Source organism: Xiphophorus maculatus, chromosome 20 (assembly GCF_002775205.1).
Source record: "Xiphophorus maculatus strain JP 163 A chromosome 20, X_maculatus-5.0-male, whole genome shotgun sequence".
Lineage (NCBI taxonomy): Eukaryota > Metazoa > Chordata > Actinopteri > Cyprinodontiformes > Poeciliidae > Xiphophorus > Xiphophorus maculatus.
The window spans coordinates 32077570-32096283 of record NC_036462.1 but is presented as its reverse complement, the minus strand read 5'-3'; the positions used below and the strand labels follow the sequence as shown (position 1 = coordinate 32096283).

The 18714-nt window shown below is 39.5% G+C and overlaps 1 protein-coding gene across 4 annotated transcripts in view; it reads left to right on the top strand.

Annotated features, from left to right (window-relative positions):
* epha8 (EPH receptor A8) overlaps window positions 1-18714 on the top strand; it is a 128052-nt gene that overhangs the window by 46471 nt on the left and 62867 nt on the right. For all 4 annotated transcript variants that reach the window (XM_023325024.1, XM_023325023.1, XM_023325022.1 and 1 more), the window contains exons 3-4: window positions 16808-16861; window positions 17322-17465. In XM_023325024.1, the coding sequence (XP_023180792.1) occupies window positions 16808-16861; window positions 17322-17465 (198 nt within the window). The remainder of the gene's footprint in view (window positions 1-16807; window positions 16862-17321; window positions 17466-18714) is intronic.

Sequence of the window (18714 nt, the reverse complement as noted above, 5' to 3'; positions counted from 1 at the left end):
CCATGCAAAGGATATTATTCAAATTGTTAGATTTCACATAGATTAGTGATGTTATGTATGAAGTCAACCAGGTATTTCCCCCTGGGTTTAAAAATGGTAGTCATCAAACCACAGCTGAAAATGAACAATCTGAAAAAGTCACTATTGCAAGATTACAAGCCTATTTCCAACCTTCCTTTCATCAGCAAGGTCATTAAAAAATCTGTTTCAACAATGAAATTCTTTTGGACATGATAGAAGTATAAAATCACACATGAACAAGTAATGCAGAAGACACGTTTTTGTATGACAATAATACTAACATGCTTGAAAAGGAGTAGGAAGACGTAATAAACTTATGAACTCCTATCCCATAAACTCGTATAATATTTTCAGATGGACCCTCATTATTAAATCAAATAATAAAACATAAAAAAGTTTAACAATGACCAGCCACTTTGACATCTTTAGATCCAGTTTCCATCCTCACTAAAGTACTGAGGCTGTTCAATGACATCAACATACTGTATATACAGACTGTGGAAGAACCACAGTGCTGGTTTTGCTGGACCTCAGTTCAGCATTAAAATAGATGACCCAGACATTACTGAAGCAACTGAAGAGCTGGATCCTACTTTCTGGCACAGTACTCAGTTGGTTTTAGACTGTCCTAAAGAACAGGGACTTGCTTGTGTCAACAGGTAACATCAAAGCTTACATATCAAATGTGGGGTTCCCCAAGGTGTTGTCTTTGGACTCTTTATTTAATATCTACATTCTACAGCTTAAGCTATGCAGATGACACACAGCTTTACAATACAATTCCACCAGGTGACTATGAACCTATTCAAGTGTTAACTAGATGCATAAAACAAATCAACGCTTGGATGTGCCATAACTTTCTTCAGTTGAAATAAATAGATTAAAACATGCAATGCCCACATCAGATGAATCTAAGTCTAGTCCTCAAGGACCAGGGTGCCGTGTGTTTTAGATGTCTCTGTGCTCCAACACAGAGTCATCTGTGGTGTAGTTACTGTATAACTTCTGCACAGGTTAGAAATAAATCAATAAATCTCATTCAATTGTGTTGGGAGTATAAAATAAAAAGTTAAACTTGCAGGACTAGTTATTGACTGATAATAGACACCACTGCCCAAGATTAAGAAAATTATTTAAAGTTATTAAAATTATGCAACAATTACCAATATTCCCACTAATGATGACATCTGCTAAAGGAAAAAAGAAAATATTGTCACCTTTTATAAAGGCAACAGGTTATTTTATTTAGTCTGAGGTGTGTAAGCCTGTGTTTTACCAGTTGCACTTACTAAATAAGATTTAGTCTAACTTTGACACCACAGACTAATTACATGTAGTAACCAGACAATGACATGCTACACTCATCTACTTCAAACATGAGCCCAGACATCCCTCTCAGCCCCCTCCACGTCTTGGCAGCTTGGCGCACGTCGCGGTGGGGGAGTGAAGAAAAGATGAAGTAAAAGGATGAAAGCGAGAGAACGAGGTGACAGCGAGGGCACGGCGTCGCGGCATTAGCATATTGTAATGCCGAATGATGACTCCTGAGGTGATGAATTAGGACCCTAGCTGCGATCTTCCGTGCGCCTCCATGCCACCCCGTCCCTGACTCCCTTGGCTGTCAGCAGAGTGGTAGGAACATTTACATCACCTCCAGCCTTCACGACAGAAGGTGGTGTGATTGAATGGTGGCCAGGAGGAACAGATGGGTTGTCTTTCAAGTCCTGGGAGAAGAACTGGAAGAATTGGATTAGTGGTTTGAGCAAAATGACTCACTCTGTGTGAAATCGGTGTGAGAGGTGAATCCCTTCCACCTTGAAAGGGCCCATGTGATAACAGCTAGATTACATAAACTCTAACTGCTTTTGTGTTGTTTTTTTTTATTTGATTGGTTCGATATACCAGAAATAGTTACTTGTTTGTTCATGAGAGACCGCTTTCTCCCTCAGAGCTTCTAGACATGAAAAGCTTGACTGAGTGGATTAGGAGTGGGAGCAGAGCTTTGTGGTTTCATGGTTCGGTTACGTAAGGTGTGTGTCTTGTGCTGGAAGACAAAGATGTGAGGAAGGAGGAAGCAGCAGCTCTGTGATGTTTAATACTGGTGCCAAAGAAAATGTACAGAGGAGAAAATCTGATCTACGTTAGAAATCAAGCAATATTTGGACAGAACTTTTTTTTAACAAATTATTTCAAAGGATTAGTTGAGGTACGTCGGATTACTGTTCAAAATCGCCAGCAACACATGAAAAATATTTTTAATAGTTAAGTCTGTCTCAAAGAGAACTGACATGTTATTGTCTTAATGAGTTGATGATATAATGACTGAAAAGAACACCTATCTTGTAATATCTATTACTAAGCCTTGTGTGTGAATGTGAGTGTTTTTAAGTTTGAAAAGTCCGCTGTGATTTTTTCCCACTTATGTTTTGCAGTCAGAAGGAATGTGTATGTGTATAAAATCACACATGAACAAGTAATGCAAAGGACACATTTTGCTTTACTGTTAAAATCTGTTTTCTGTGGCAGCATTTTGCTACTAGCTTCAATACACAAACACTGATTTTGAAGATTTTCAAGTTTTTTTTTTTTTTTTTACATATTTGTTAAAATTGTCACTGTTGTGACAGTATGGCATGAGACAGATAGTCTATGAAAAAAATTTAGCTCCTCTGCCTTCTCTCTATGGACCTGCTGTCACTTGAAGAAACACACTTCTCTGTCACAAACAACCAATCAGAGAGAGGAGGAGGGTCTTGGAGCCATCAATCATCCTCATGTACACATTGGCACCTTGGCCAAGGCTTCCCCAGCTGCATCTTCTTTACATATTTGAAACAGTTGAGATCACAGAAAAATCCTTCAACATATGAACCACAAAAAGGCGAAGTTCAACTGTACAGTGTGGAGAAATCAGCTTTTTTTTCCAGTATTGATCACTCTCAAGCAACAAGGTGCATTGATACTTAATTTTTTTTCTGTTACTTTATTATTCTCTTTTGAGTGAATCTTGCTAAAATAGTAAAAGTAGTAGTAGTAACAGGTGAATTTGCTTGTCTGCAAGGTCCAACCTGCTTGCATACGTGGATGAGAAGAGTTGCACCTTTAATGGTTTTAATCCGGGAACATCAATAATCTGAAAGAGCAGCATCAATCAGAACAATCAGCAGTGTTTCAGTCTCTGGAAATACCTACTAAATATGCTGGTACATTCTGAAAAAGTTAGCCAGAGTTTTTATGCACATCCATCTTGTACAAACCATCAAATTCACTCACCAGAATAATGCAGCGAAAATCAACATAAACATTAGAGGAGTTTAGAAATTGCGTTAAAAAACATTTGCTGTGTTTGTTGGAAGCCTGTAGATGGATACAAATACTCCTTTGACAATATGGCAGCATGTTCAAATGGGATCAGATTTGTAATGGCTCTTCTGCTGCCTACAAAATGGCAGCAGAATGACAACCAGCACAGGAAATAAGTTTAAGGAGTTTATTAAAAATAGGGATATGGTGGGAGGTAAGGACCATCAGGAGAGCAGTCAGAAGTGGCTGCAAAGGATGGTGCTGGTGCTCTGACCCAGAGTGTGAGGACATTAAATGGCCAGAGCAACACAGTGACAATTTTTGGCCCACTTGCCTGGCGATGTCACAGCGGGCAAGATGAAATCCAACACGGGGAAATCTTTGGTGATCCAGGTTCACTGTTCCGAAAATGTCTGAATCTGACTCTTTGACGAATCCAATCCAGAAAAACAGAGTCATCCGCAATGAGGAAGACAGTCGGCAGGATAATCAAAAAGAAAGTGGGCTAAAAGCAAGAGCTGCAGACCAGGACCTGAATCAAGAGCCACGAAGGAAGATGAGAAAATCCAATGGAATAAAAGTTCATAAAGAGAAGCTCTTTCGATTTTGACCCAAATGATTATCTTGAAATAATATTTCTTTTAAATATCTTTCTCAATCCATGTATTAGTAGTTTGTTTAGTCAAAATCTTTAACTTTTGGCCCTACTTGGAAAGTGGTATGTGTCGCACAAATAGGTTTTCAAGGCAATTACACATTGCCTTGAAAACCTCTTAACTGAAATATGGTAGTGGCATCATCATGCTGTGGCAATGCTTTTCTTAAACAAAGCCAAGTAAACTGATCAGCGTTGACAGGTAGAACGGTGGAGCTAAAGTCAGGGCAAATAAGGAAGAAATCTTTTTCGCAACACTATACAGCCAGGTTAACAATGTAACAATTCAGTTTAATACAAATTAATGTTTTACAATGGCCCAGTCAAAGTTCACACCTAAATCTAACTGAAAATGCACTTGAAATTTGCTCAGAACCGACTAAAAACCACATCGTTTTCTCATTAACCGAGACGTTTAGGGCTTTAATATGCCTAAATGTGAAAGAAAAATTCAAGGGTTATGAATGTTTCGTCATGTATTTAAGCCTTTTAGTTACTAATCTGTATTCCGAACAAGGAAAGGTGAAAGATTTGAAACTACAATTAAATACATTCTTCAGCAAACAGCAACATATGTTGCATAAGTTTATCTGGGCATAAAATGAGGTTCAGAACTGTTGTTCCAGAGCCGCTTTCCTGAGCTCCTGCAGGTCTGATGGAAAGAAAACAAAACTGCGCATGACTCCCAAACATTTTCAGGAATTCTATGTGTGAGAGAAACAGAAAAGAAAAACACACATCAGACCTCACAGGTTCTTTGATGAATGGATGTTTTGACAGTGTTTTACTGTCCCTCTTCAGCACTTCCACACACACAATCACAGCTCCGGTATAAGGTCACGCTTTCCCATTCTGACAGTTTATAGAGTGAGCACTGAACATGCAGGGCTTTCAGCTGCCCTCTGCTGTGGCTGGTATTAGCATGAGAATATACAACTGCAGAAAAAAGAAAACATAGCTCTGCTGATCAATGCATCACATTTTAAATTGCCGCATTTGAAAAGGTTGACAAAAAGAGCAAAATAAAAAAAAAAAACTACCTCAATTTCACAGAATGGTTTTTACGCTCGGTTGAGAAGGCTTTACTGGAAAGAGTAAATACGATAAAGAGGAGATGGAAACACATCCGCCGAATGAATTCTGACATAGTGAACGTTACCCCAAATGACTGATAACTGCATAGTTTCTGTGAAAGAATTTGGTTTCTTTGGAATCCAAAGTTAAACCTAGGATGTTTGGAAAAGCTGCTTTGGAAAGTTATTGATCTGTTTAACAACACTTGAAAAATAATAATAATACCGTAAAAAAAACCTTAACATTTTATATCAGTGCAACTGTAGGTTGAACATAAAAAGTTCCCCATCCCCCCTCTGGGATGGGGATCAATTTCCATTAAATAATGCAAAAAAATGTCATGGAAGAAAATAAAATTACCAGGACTGTTTCTGTTAGTTGGACGAACATTTCCATCATTTCTAAAACTGATTTTTACCACGACATGAGAGTTTGACAGTTCATTTCTGTTAACTTAAAACTGACATCTTCTATATGTCAGTTATATATATATATATATATATATATATATATATATATATATATATATATATATATATACTGTATATACGTATGTAGATTTACTGTAGACATGTACACTGTTAGCCTTATGGCTGTTTCTCAGATAATAGGATGTAGATGGATAATGATTAACTTCTCTTAGATTTAATGGACTTGCTATATTTATTTTTTTATGTTAAAACTGCTGCTAAATATGCACGTCAAATTTTGGCTCACTGGAAACCACTTCTTATCCTTCTCGGACAACATAGAATTAGATCACTGCAGTTCCTTGAATGCAGCTGTAGCAAACATATTTTTTAAAGTAATTCCAGGAAAATAGGAACATTTTCAACTTGCACTTACTGTTGAGTTAAAGTGTGTGTGCTGAGGGTTAGGTCTTTATTAGCACCCTGACCTCTCCTGTATGCCGGTCTCACTTAGATGACATCATGACGGATCACGTCCTCCACTCAAGGGGCTTCTTTCTGTCCAATTTATTCAGGCAACGGTTAGGATACTCCTGTGCTGTCCCAGGAGCATCTTCCTCTGTTTTTATCTCTTCCTCTCCAACTCACACTCACACACAGTTTCACAGAACTTGTCAAACAGGGGCAGGAAGACTTCATTATCCTCCAGTCCGATCTGTGTTGGCCCTGACAGGTTCATCCACCGGACACCCAACAATCAATACCGCTTGACAGTACAGCGTTTGTGTGTGCGTGTGTGTGTGTGTTTAGAGTTGGCTGGGAAAACCATAATGATGAACCAAATGATGTCAAAAGCACAAAGTATTTTGCCATGACTTTCTCCATATCCCTGTCACCTCATCTATCTCTCTCTTGAACACACTCATAAAGTTAAAGCTGGTTTCGAGTGAACAGACTCTTCCTGAACCTTCAGGACTCGCCCACAGAGACAAACGCCTGCAGAGTTTCCAAAGCTGCATGGATATTTCTTTCAGAAAATATCTTGTTTTAGAAGAAGATAACTTTGTTGCGTTGGGTAGGTGTGTTGAGTTGCCATGACAGCCTGAGGTGCTCATGTGTTCAATTACTTACTTCACCTTACTATGAACCAGGGTCTTTATTTCTGTGGCCATTCTTCATATTAAACATCACCTGAAAATTGTGTTTCAGTGAGGCGTGAGTGTGATTAAATAGTCAGATAAAAAGGGCAATTAATCATAAAATAAGAAGTTTGACTTTCATTTTAGAGTCAGAATCAGCTTCAATTGCAAAGATTGTGTGCATTAGCAAGGAATTTTAACACTAAAATAAAGGACAAAGGAGACAGTACAGTACATACACACATATATGTATATAGGGTTATATACAACCAGAAGTTCACGTTCACTGACTAAAAATATATTCTCTCTGTCTCAAGTTACGTCAGACCAGACTTCTCTTGTTTTAGGTTGGTTAGGATTAATTGCCATCTGTCAGAAAGGAATGATGATAAAACTTTATTTATTGCCAAACAACTGTTTTCAAATTGTAATAATAACAGAAACTACCCAAGTGACCCCGATCACAAGTTCCCAGAGCCCAGTTCTTCATACCGTGTATTGCCCCCATTAACATCAGTGACAGCTTGGAGTTTTTGTTGTGGTTGCGGATGAGGCTCTGTACTTTCTCTGATGGTAAAGCTGCCCAGTCGTCTTGGCAGGAAGCCTCCAGCTCCTGTAAGCTCCTGGACTGGGCAGCAGGAGCTGCACTTTTGAGCTCTCCCCGGAGTGGCTCTATGACGCTGAGGTCAGGAGACTGAGATGGCCTCTTCAGAACCTTCACTTTGTTCTGCTGTGGCCACTAACAGGTCGACTCGGCCTTGTGTTTTGGATCGTTGTCATATTGGAACGTCCAAGTACGTCTCGTGTGCAGCTTCCAGGCTGACGAGTGCAAATTTTCCTCCGGTATTTTCTGATAACGTGCTGCATTCATCCTGCTATCAGTTTTGACCAAGTTTCCTGTAACACATACATCCCTCTGCCTCTGTAGCTTACACATCCCCAGAGCATCAGTGATCCACCGCCGTGTTTCACAATAGGAATGGTGTATGCTTCAACAGAGAGGCCTTGTTGGCTCCTCTCCAAATGTGATGTTTGTGGTTGTGGCCAAAAATAAAATTTTGGTCTCATTACTCTAAATGATTTTGCTCCAGACGTTTGAAGGTAGCTGAATGGCGCTTTGTACCAGAGATATTTTGTGGGATTTGTTTAGCAATGGTGAGTCATGCAGCCACACCACTTTTTATCATCGAGTCCTATTTTTCAGCGTGGTTATTTGTGGATTCTTTTTTGCATCTCAAACAAATTTCCTGGCTGTTTTTGCTATAATTTTGTTGGTCTGCTGGACTGGTTTCCACAGACTCCCTCTCTTTCCACTTCTTATTTAGAAATTGAACACTATTGATTGAAATCATCAACAAAGGAATTGGTCGAAGTCAATAACAAGTAGAAAAGGCAGAACCGGTCCAAGAATTCATGGAGCAATAATCAGAGTCTAAACTCGGGTCAGAACCAGAATGACTCACTGTCATGAAGTGGTGGGTATTGAGGTGGTGAGGCAAACGCAGCAGACCCAGGTAACGTGAGAAATTAAGGTTTTAATGATAAATAAGTCCAAAATAGTCCACAAACAACCAGGCAGCACGACTGAGCAGACGCCAGGGCTCAACGCCGGTAGCAACTGGTAACTTCACTGGACAACACGAAGGACTGAACGCACATTGACTTGACATTGACAAGGACCCGACGAGGAACAAGGAACACAGGCGGAGTTAAATACACGGGAGGGTAATCACAGAAACGAGACACACCTGGGAACAATCAAGGGGAGGACAGGACAACGAAGAGACTCAAGGACACAGAAAACTCTAAACAAACACAGAAAAACACAGATCCTGACACTCACAGTACAGATACAGAGAAGAGAGCAGGAGAGAGAAAACTGGTCAGGACTACAACCAGAGACAAGGCAATGGGCCTCTTGAAGACTGTACAAGGATATGAAAAGACAACCTGCATGAGTTCAGAGCAGGTGTTTCTCTGAGCACAGGTGAGAGCAATGAGTTAATCAACAGGTAGGGGAGGGGCAGGAAGCAGCAGGGCAGCGTGGGACATGACAGAAACCAGAGAAATCATGACCACAGGACAATGTTTCTGTTTTGTTTGACTAAAAACTAGTAAAATGAAACAAAGTAGGTTTTATTCTTCTTTTTCACGTTACAACTAATTTATTAAATTGTTTAGAACTGCTTCACAATAACACACTAACGCCAATAAGCCCCTGCTATCCCTGTGCTGAACCACATGTCAACATAAAACCCATTTTTCTCTAGAATTTTTTGGAGTTAATCGGCTCGATAATGAGCTGAGCTCTGTGAAGCTTTTGAATTAGACATCGGCCTTTTTTTTTTCTTGTCCTCCAACAGTTTGCGAGCCTTTCTACTGCATTCAGCAGCCCCATCCTCCAGATCTGATTACACACTTCCACAACAAACCTTCAGCTAGTCTTTGAACTATCTCTGCTGCCCTCTCGATGACCGTCCGGCGCAGCATAATTGGCTTTACAAGCTCCCACGAGAGAGCAGCATGGGGCAACACCTCACAGCTACTGTGGGCTAACGGTGGTGCAAGCAGCCCATCTGTGAAAATATGTACTGAGATAAAAGAAGAAAAAAAAAAACAGGCAAAGGGTGCATTCTAGATTATTGTTGGGTCCAGACTCCCTGGGAGTTGCAGAGGAGCTTGTGTGAGTGAATTTAGGATGTTAGACAGACGGTGTGTTGTCATTGTGGTCCAATGCCAGAACTTTTCAAAGGAAGACAATTAAACTGTAGAAACATCAATCAGAACCATTTAGTATAAGTAGAATGCAGTTTTTATAACAGCCATATTTTTCACCTATGAATGAAACTGATCTTGAAGTGTTGCATGAACTTTTGTGGCCTTTAATTTGTTTGTTTTTTCCATCTACAGTTGAAGTGTCTTTTGGTTTTAATTGACCCCTAAAAGTGTTATTAACCCACTCTGGTCTTCAAAGATCTTATAGGCCAGCATGACCTGCTTGTCACTACAGAAATCAATTCCTGATGTCTGAAAACACTCTTGTTTGTGTCCCCAAGTCTTCTATGCAGAAGCAAACCAAGGAGAAAATCTGCCAAAGAGTTACATCTGTCACATATGGCGAGCTCGAAAGCACAGCCTGAGAAACGGCGACTGTCAAAGAAAACGATTCTGATTGCTTCTAGGAGACTGAGCTTGTGACAAGCCGTGGAAAAATGGATTTCACTTACTGCATTATCATGTCATGTGTCACTTGCACACAAGGAATGGTTTCAGCTTTCACCAATCTCTTGACCTTGGAATCTCTGAGGAAAACGGTTGTGAAAATGTTTGAAGTGACTGTGTTGACTACAGTCAGCTACAACGTTTCAGAAGTCACTCCAGATCATTTAAGCCCACACTCTTTGCCAGTATACATTTTATTATTTCCGCCCACTTCCTCAGATTAATTCAATTCTAAACCAAAGCTAACCTGTTAAGCCATTACCTGGCAGGATTTCTCCAGGTATTACAATCAAGTCTTCAGCCTTCATGAATATTTATGATTGTTGTCATAAAGTGTCATTTGGTAAATCATGACACTTTTAATACAAAGTTGACATTATTCAAAATGTCTTTGTTATGACAACTTGACATGATCTGACATAAATTTGTTATAAAAGTATTACTGATTAAACTTTAAAAATTATGTAGCTTTATGTTATTAAAGCTACAGTTTAATCAGTAATATTAGAACCAGAAGACCTGAGCGGACTGGCAGGTTAAAACAGTGACAACAGGTTTATAATATAGTTTGGTAGTTGTATGGTCTCACTGTTGACAACGCAAATCATAGCAGAAACCAAGCAATGAAGGCCAATATTTGTAGACTTTGAGACTAGATAGCGGTAAAGGACGAACCTGAGGGGAAAGACATTAAAAAATATAAATAATTTTGTTACTCTGTTGACAGGTGAGGCTGCCGCTGATCTGCCTGCAAGAAAATGAATCTCAGCAAACAGCAGATATATACAATCAAAGTCTCTATGTCAATCAATACAGTGCCTTGATCAGGTAGCGCACATCTCTAAATCTCTCATAGTCTGGTTGCTGGGAGACTGAAGGAAATGGCTTTCAGGCAACAGTCAAAATAAAGGAAAAGGAGGAAGAGAAGAGTGATAGCAGAATATCACTGAATCTAATTATGCAGTAGAAAACAGCTTAGAAGCCTTATTGAGATAACAACAAAAGACGGTTTGATTTTTGTTCAAATGATTCTTTCTTAATGCTCAGGTATGAAAACAGAATGTTGTGCCAAGTGAAGCTTTTTGCACACGATGGGATGCCTGGCGATGTGTGGAACCGGAAATATGAGCAGATTTAAATCCTGGGTGTGTTAGCTTCCCCAGTGAGGCTGAAACTGATGGTAGAGGAGCAGAAACCAAATGAACATTAAACCTTTTCAGCTTCAGTGTCTTATACAATTTAACTAAAAAAATAATATAACACATGTAAAAATATTCAGAACTCTTGTTTCATAAGTGTGCACACACTTTAACTACTACTTTGCTACGGCATATTTTGATAAATCTTTAGCATTTAGTGTTCTTTGGTAGGAGTCTGTCTTGACTTTGCCTGCTGACTCAGCCTAGTTTGTGACGAATGTTTCACAAACCTGTCAGACGCTTCTCAGATTTTGTTCTTGGTTCAGCTAGGCTATTGTAAAATGTTAATTTTTTTAAAACAAGTGTAAAAATAAATGTATATATATATATATATATATATATATATATATATATATATATATATATATATATATATATATATATATATATACACAAATTATGAAATCTATATTCTTTTACTTTCTACTTTCTAGCAGTCACTTGAATGTTTTGGATCAGAACTGACTCGTATTTGAAAATATTCCTAAATTAATTCACCTTGACTGAAAAAAAAGTGTCCTCCTGACTGGAACCTTTGAACAAGATTATTTTGATATTTTGATACTTTGGATTGTCAGGAATATCTAACTACAGAAGCTGAACTTTAGTTCAGGTTTATCAAGTACACTAAAATTAATATTAGGTTTGCAATCAAGACAACTGTATATTAATTAAAATTATTGCTGTTTTTTATACTGTCTGCACTCCTGTTTGCAGATTTGTTGGTTTATCATTTGTATTGCATCACATTAAAGATGGCGAATCAAAAAACAGTAACATAAACTTGGTAATTTCACAATGATTTATACTTTTTTGAGACTTCCTGTTTATTTGCAGGAATATTTAACTTTTATTCATCAGTGATGCACTTTTATTTTAATATGTGTTCAATGGACATATTAGTTCAGGGTGATATGACTAATTTCATGTAGGTGAAAGTGATGTGTCCAGGAGCAAATTATGTTTCCAAACAAAGAAATCACAACAAAGTTCTGAAGCAAATGTTATTAATTCAATATTAATTATTAATATTATTATTTTTAAAGTCGATCTTTGTTGGTATGCATGTTGAAAAGCCCTGACTGAGACCCGTTAAAGGGGCTGATTTTGTGTGGCTTGCTAATTTAACTGAGCGTTAGATCAAACATGGTTCTATTTCCAGTATATCAAAACAATTTTAATCAGTTCGGCTTCAATCAAAATCACTTTGACAACGAATCCTCTTTCTTCTAACTTATTCAATTATCCAGAAATTCCCTTGAATTTTCACTGCCTCCGTTTACAGCCTTTGATTATTATTATTTTTGTTGTTGTTGTTGTTGTTTCGTCCTGCTTTGTGGTCCCAGCATTCCTGGCGGGGGTAAAAAAAAACATTCCACTCACTGTAATGTTTTCATCGTTTTACCATCATGTGCAGACACTCTGTCCTGTAAAACAAAACAGGGGGAAAAACAGCATCTTTGAATAGATAGCAATTGCACCGTCTCATCCACTGATCCCAGACCAGTGCAATTAACACTTCCATTCCAGAAAGGTTATCGCTGTCAAAGAGCCCAGACAGACATGGTCGTACACACACACCCACACGCAAAGTTATTAAGTCTTTTCTGGTTGTGTAGCTGATAATGTAAGAGCCAGAAAGGTGTTGGCCAGGTCCTGATATTTCCACAGAGTTAATATGCAGACCTGTTACTTTACATAAAGTGCAGCATCAAGCCTGGAAATGCCACCTACAAACTTACCTTGACATACACACACACGTGCATGCATTACCCCCACAACCATTTTGCCTCACCTTTAGTTACTTTCTCTTTGTCCTCCTCTCCGTTTTCTGTCCCTGTTCTCCCTCTGCCTGTGAGCTCCGAAGAAGCTCCCATCACATTCACTAATCTGAAATTAGATCTTTCAAAGAAGACACCGTTCATCAGCTTTGTCTCCGTCTTTGATGCTTCTACTCGTAAAAAAAAAGGAAAAGAAAATACATGTCTGTTGCTTCTGCATGATTAGAGTAAGACAAGGGCAAAGAAAAAACAGCGAGGGAGGCAAAGATGCAATGCAGTGTGACGTCATGGACACCAGCTTAACCAATCGGCCTCCGCGACGGAGGAATTAGAACAGAGCAGCAAACTCTGAGATGGTTTTTGCTGTTTTTCTCCAGAACCTTGAAATGCTTCCCATGGAGCCACGACACAGCTTTATGGTCTTACTGAGAAAAAGAGCTTGTTGCCCAAATTCTAGTTATCCATGGCTTCATCCATCCTCTCGTCAATGCAGCTTAGTTAGATTTCCTCCTTTTCAGAAAACCACCAGTTATGATGTCACCACCGCCATGCTTCATGGTTGGAAGGATTCTTCTTCTGTGGTCAACAGTGATGGCATAGTTACTTTGAAAAAGTAACTATAATCAGATTACTGATTACTCCTTCAAAATGTAACTCATTTAGATTACTGACTACTTGATTTGGAAAGTAACTAAGTTACATTAAAAGTAACTTTTTAGTTACTTTCAGCAGCTAACAACAACGCTCTGCCACCTGTGAAAATTACATTGAGCTTTGCCAAAACTTAATTAATTGCAAATTATTTTATAATAGTAACTTCAACAATGTATCTAGATTTAAAAGGTTGAACTGAAGGGGAAATTGTTTAATGGTTACAACAGTACAAAAAAACTTTAGTAATTTGTGCATGTTTTTGTGTGTTCCAGTATTGACTGGAAAACTATAAATAGGATTTTAGACCCTCCATCTGTCGACTCCATAACGCACTTCTGTGAACTAGATAATGTCTGCAGGGGGAAAGGCCTGTAGGTCAAAATAGGTCATTTTATTATGAAATATCAATGTGTTAAACTTTTCTGGCTAATCGCATGCAATAACACGCTAACGTTGACAGCCCAGTGAGCCTCCTCTGGATCGTCCAGGACATCCCTCTTCAGTCTGCTTTCATCCAACTCTTGCTTGTTTGCCTAGTTTGAATCTGCAATTGAACTCTTACGAAAACCAAAAAAGCGAACCCTGGTCCGCCTGCAAACCTGAGTCTCTGTTCGGTTTTCCTTGGAGCAGTATTATGTAAAATACAATTTTTCAGTTTTATATCATGGTATAATGAATGCACACATCAAAAACATATCTCAAGTGTTGCCCTGATTGGTTCATGCAGGTTTGAGAAATTCTTTAATCTCCATGGTAACCATTCAGCTGTGCAAAACCCCGGGGACCTAGCTTCTCCTTGGAGCTGCAGTGTTCAAGTGTCTGAGCTTCTGCCTCACAGTGCCCTCCCTCACCTGCAACTCTCACACTCAGCTCCTTCAGACTAGCTAACAGCAATTAGCAAACACCTGGTGGAACTGCGCATCTGCTGAACTTATTATAGGAGCTACAGTACTTCTTAGTGCAACCCTGGTAAAAACTTTGTTAAAGAGTTAAAAGAGGAGCCCTGTTTTGATGACTTTCTGTAGGAAGAGTTTCAGAAACATCTGGAGTTTTAAAGAGACAGAAGTCCGATTTCAAGGCCTCAAAATTCTTTTTAGGCATATTTGATATATATCCCATTTTTATAACAACTGAAGATATTGCAATTACTAGATTGTGCTACAAAATTATCTTTGTAGCTGGGAACTACAATGTACTGCCCCATTAAAGACATTTATAACTCAAAATTTCTGACATTGATTAATTTTTTTCAACTTCATGTCGTGTGTGAGTTGTTTTGTTCCTCCTCTACCACATTAGATTTTTCCTGATCAGAAATTAGAAAAAAATGTTATCAAGTCGACAGGAAAACATACACTCAGTTCGGTCTGCTGTCCTTTGAACACATTTCTTTAGCCGTTTGTTTCTAGGGAACAAGTCTACGTGGATTTTCTGTATTGTTCAGTGCTGAACAACTCCAGTTCGACCATCAACAGAGTTAAAGTAAATGATGCAAGAAAGCTGGAAAACTGGTTGTGAGCACACTGATGGTAAGACAGTATAATGAGGGAGATAGGAAGGTTATACACTCCACTAATTAGCCAGGGTCTTCACAAGTTCAAGGACAGTTTCAATTTAGCTGATAAAGATGAGAGGATGAGGGGAGAGTAAAAGCTGAAATGAGTCCTGCACCTTAATTATCCCTGTGGTCTTTGGCTCGTAGAGCCTGAGAGGCTGTGTGAGTGTCTCGGCCTAGCCTGCTGGGGGCCAGGAGGTTTGGGGTTAGAGAGGGTGGAGAGTTTCTGTGGAGAATCCCAAGCATCTCATCCAGGCTGAGTTCAGCAAGGATCATCCCACAGCGTCCAGGAGTCTAGGCTTTCCCTTTCAATTACTCCACCTTCCTTACAAGACTGCTCAAACCCAAGAGAGTCATCTGTAACACCAGGGTTAAACAAGCAGAGATGTCCTCCATCATGCCTGCACTTCTACATGCCCCAGTGAATAAGGCAGAGAAAATTAACAGAGCTACGTAGAGAGCAAGAATTAAAGGTTTCTTTTCTACACCCAAAAGGGACAGTCCCTAGACATGTTTGCCGTAGGGTACAGTTGTTGGAATAACCCCCAGCAATTATAGTTTTACCATTAATAACCTTAAAATGGAGGGAAATACTCCAACCTCATGAGAGGTCATGAGATGTATCTCATGAGAGAGATGTAAGCTCTTGGTACACTACCAAACATTCATGTAGGGTGTTTTCACACCTAGTCAATCAAAGTTGGGGACAAAAATTACATAAAATTTACTACATTTTCAGCTGGTGTGGTTCTCTTTTTGCACTGTGTCAAATGAACCAAAACTTTTAAAAAACATGTTCCCCTCCTCGCCTGTGGTGGCGCTGCACCAAGAACCACTGAAGGAAAAAACACAAAAACCTCCAAAGAAGACACTAAGCGCAACTTCCTTCTTCATGAAATGTAAACAGAAATGGAGTTGTGTAAGATTTTTAGTGGTTGTAAATTTTAACACGCTAGACCCTTGTGTTTGTTTTGGTTGTATTTACCCATAATGCCCTGTGTTACACTCCACTTTCTGCTTTTCACATTCAAACCACTTCAATCCAACCTAGACCTATGTTTGTAGTCAGACCAGAGTTCACTTTTTTGGTTTCCATCAAAGTTCAATTGATCCTTCAAACCAACCAGAGTTTCTAGACAAACTGGAGTTTGATTAAAGCGAACTAAACCCTTAGATGGAAGCTACCCGAATCGCATCGCCCTTTCCCTCGAGTGAAACATATTTCATAAAATTCAACTGTACGACTAAATCTGCAACAATAAATGAATCATATGCTATAGTTTTATGCTAAAAAATGTCTATCTCTTACCCTGACATAAAAATGATCCAAGCTTATGATTCCTTGCGGTTTCTTGTTCAATATTTCCGATGTGGTGTGACACACATATTACCGCAGTGATACAGTGAGATAATTGAATTAGTGCCCACCAGAAGCAAACAATAGAAATCTCATCACCTACACGAGGGCCATCTAATTAAAGGGAAATGTGTCCTGCTGGAATAGCATTAAGTGAATTTCAACACTTATGAAATGTAGAACAAGCGACTGCATGTCCTCAGTCTAGTTTTCCAGAGCTCCAACCAGGAATTCAACTGCATATTTTAAAAAGCTCATTTTTTATTGAGGCTGCTATCCTGGGACTGTCAGGGGAAAAAAAAAAATCTGAACAATGCATGAGAATCATTGCGGGTAAATATGAATCTCTGTTGCATGATTTGCTGCATGATGTGAATCGGAGAAACCGTGATTAATCAGCGGACATGTTCTTTTCTCTTTCCTTTTTGTCTTTGCAGTGGGATGCCATTAACGAGATGGACGAGTATTTTACCCCGATTCACACATACCAGGTGTGTTCTGCACAGCCCTCACAGCTTGTGTTTGGGTTGGAACTAATATCCGATACATTTCTTAACAACTTCAACATCGTCACCTTTCTAAAACAATGGCCTAAGTCAGTGGTGGTTCTGCAAAAATCTTTTTTTTTTTTTTTTTGTCAAAAAAATAACAAGCCATTATTTTAGGAAGGTGGCGATAAGTTGATAAGAGCAGCAATCTTGACCAATTGCTGCTCGGTCAAGATTGCTATATATTTTATTTTATTTTAAATAAAGAATAAAATATTTCTTATTTTAAATAAAAAATAAAATAAAAAGAACCTTTTACTACGATGTCAACTTTTAACAAAATGTTACTTCAAACATCCTGAACTATCCCTCAAGGGGTTACCTACCTTTTTTTTCCTTCAGGTTTCCACATGTAATGTTGCCTTTGGTAGTGATCTTACGATGGCGTTGTCCTCTGCATTAGGTGTGTAACGTGATGAGCCCCAGTCAGAACAACTGGCTGAGGTCTGGCTGGATCCCTCGAGAAGGAGCCAGGAGGATCTACATCGAGGTCAAGTTCACCCTGAGAGACTGCAACAGCATGCCTGGAGTTCTGGGTACCTGCAAGGTAACGTACTCTGTCAACCAATCCAGCAGCTGGAAAATCAAACTCAGTTCTTACTAGGATCTGATGTTGATTTTAAAATTTGACTATTTTGGAAGGGCTTGAGGTGCAACATCTGGCACTGCTGGAGTAGGCTGTAGCTCCGTTGTCACTTCTAACAGGCTAAACTGTGTAAATAAAACAGCAGAAATGTAGGATGAAAGTTACACAGCTGGAGTATGTAACTTCAGTAAACAATATGATTTTTGCATATTTGTTCAAACTGTCACCTTGTTGCGACGATATACGATGAGCGCCTCCACCCTGTGGTCCTGCTGCCATCTGCAGAAATTTACAGCGCCTGCTCAAAAACAACCAATCAGAGACAGGAGGAGGGTCTTAACGCTGTCAATCAGTTTCAGGTACATGCTTCTCAGACCTTACCCCTCTGCTCTCTGCTGCACTACAGCTAGTTCTGGACACCAGAGTCTGCCATGAATGCTCAGGCTAATAGTTAGCATGGCCAATGACAGCAGAGAAACAGTTTTCTTTTAACGGTAATTTGTTTCTCCACCATTAGCACATTGAGCAGGGTGCACACAGGCATCATTATCTGAACTAAGACCCTCCTCCTGGCTCTGATTGGTTGTTTGACTGGGAGCGGTGTATTTCTGCAGATGGCTGTAGGAGCACTGGGACGAGGCAGAGGAGCTCAATTTTCTTCTCACAGTTTACGTGTCTCTTGCTGTCACAATGTTTCAATAAATATCTAAAAAAAATATGTTTATAAATACAAACTGCAGCATTTACATACGGCAACTGTAAATAGCCCGAATTAATTCTGTCGAGCGGGCGCAGTTGGTAGCACTGTCGCCTTACAGCAAGAAGGTCCTGGGTTTGATTCCCGGCCCGGGGTCTTTCTGCATGGAGTTTGCATGTTCTCCCTGTGCATGGTGGGTTCTCTCCAGGTACTCTGGCTTCCTCCCACAGCCCAAAAACATGACTGCCTAGGTGTGTGTGTGCGTGCATGGTTGTGTGTCCTGTCTGTCTCTGTGTTGCCCTGCGACAGACTGGCGCTCTGTCCAGGGTGACCCCGCCTCTCGCTCAAAACGTTTTCTGCAGATAGGCACCAGCACCCCTCCAAACCCCACTAGGGACAAGAGTGTCAGAAAATGGATGGATGGATAATTCTATCAACATACTAATGGATCTTGTTGCAGATCCAAACCCAAAGTGGCACTACATTTTAAGCACTCAAACCCAGATCTGATAA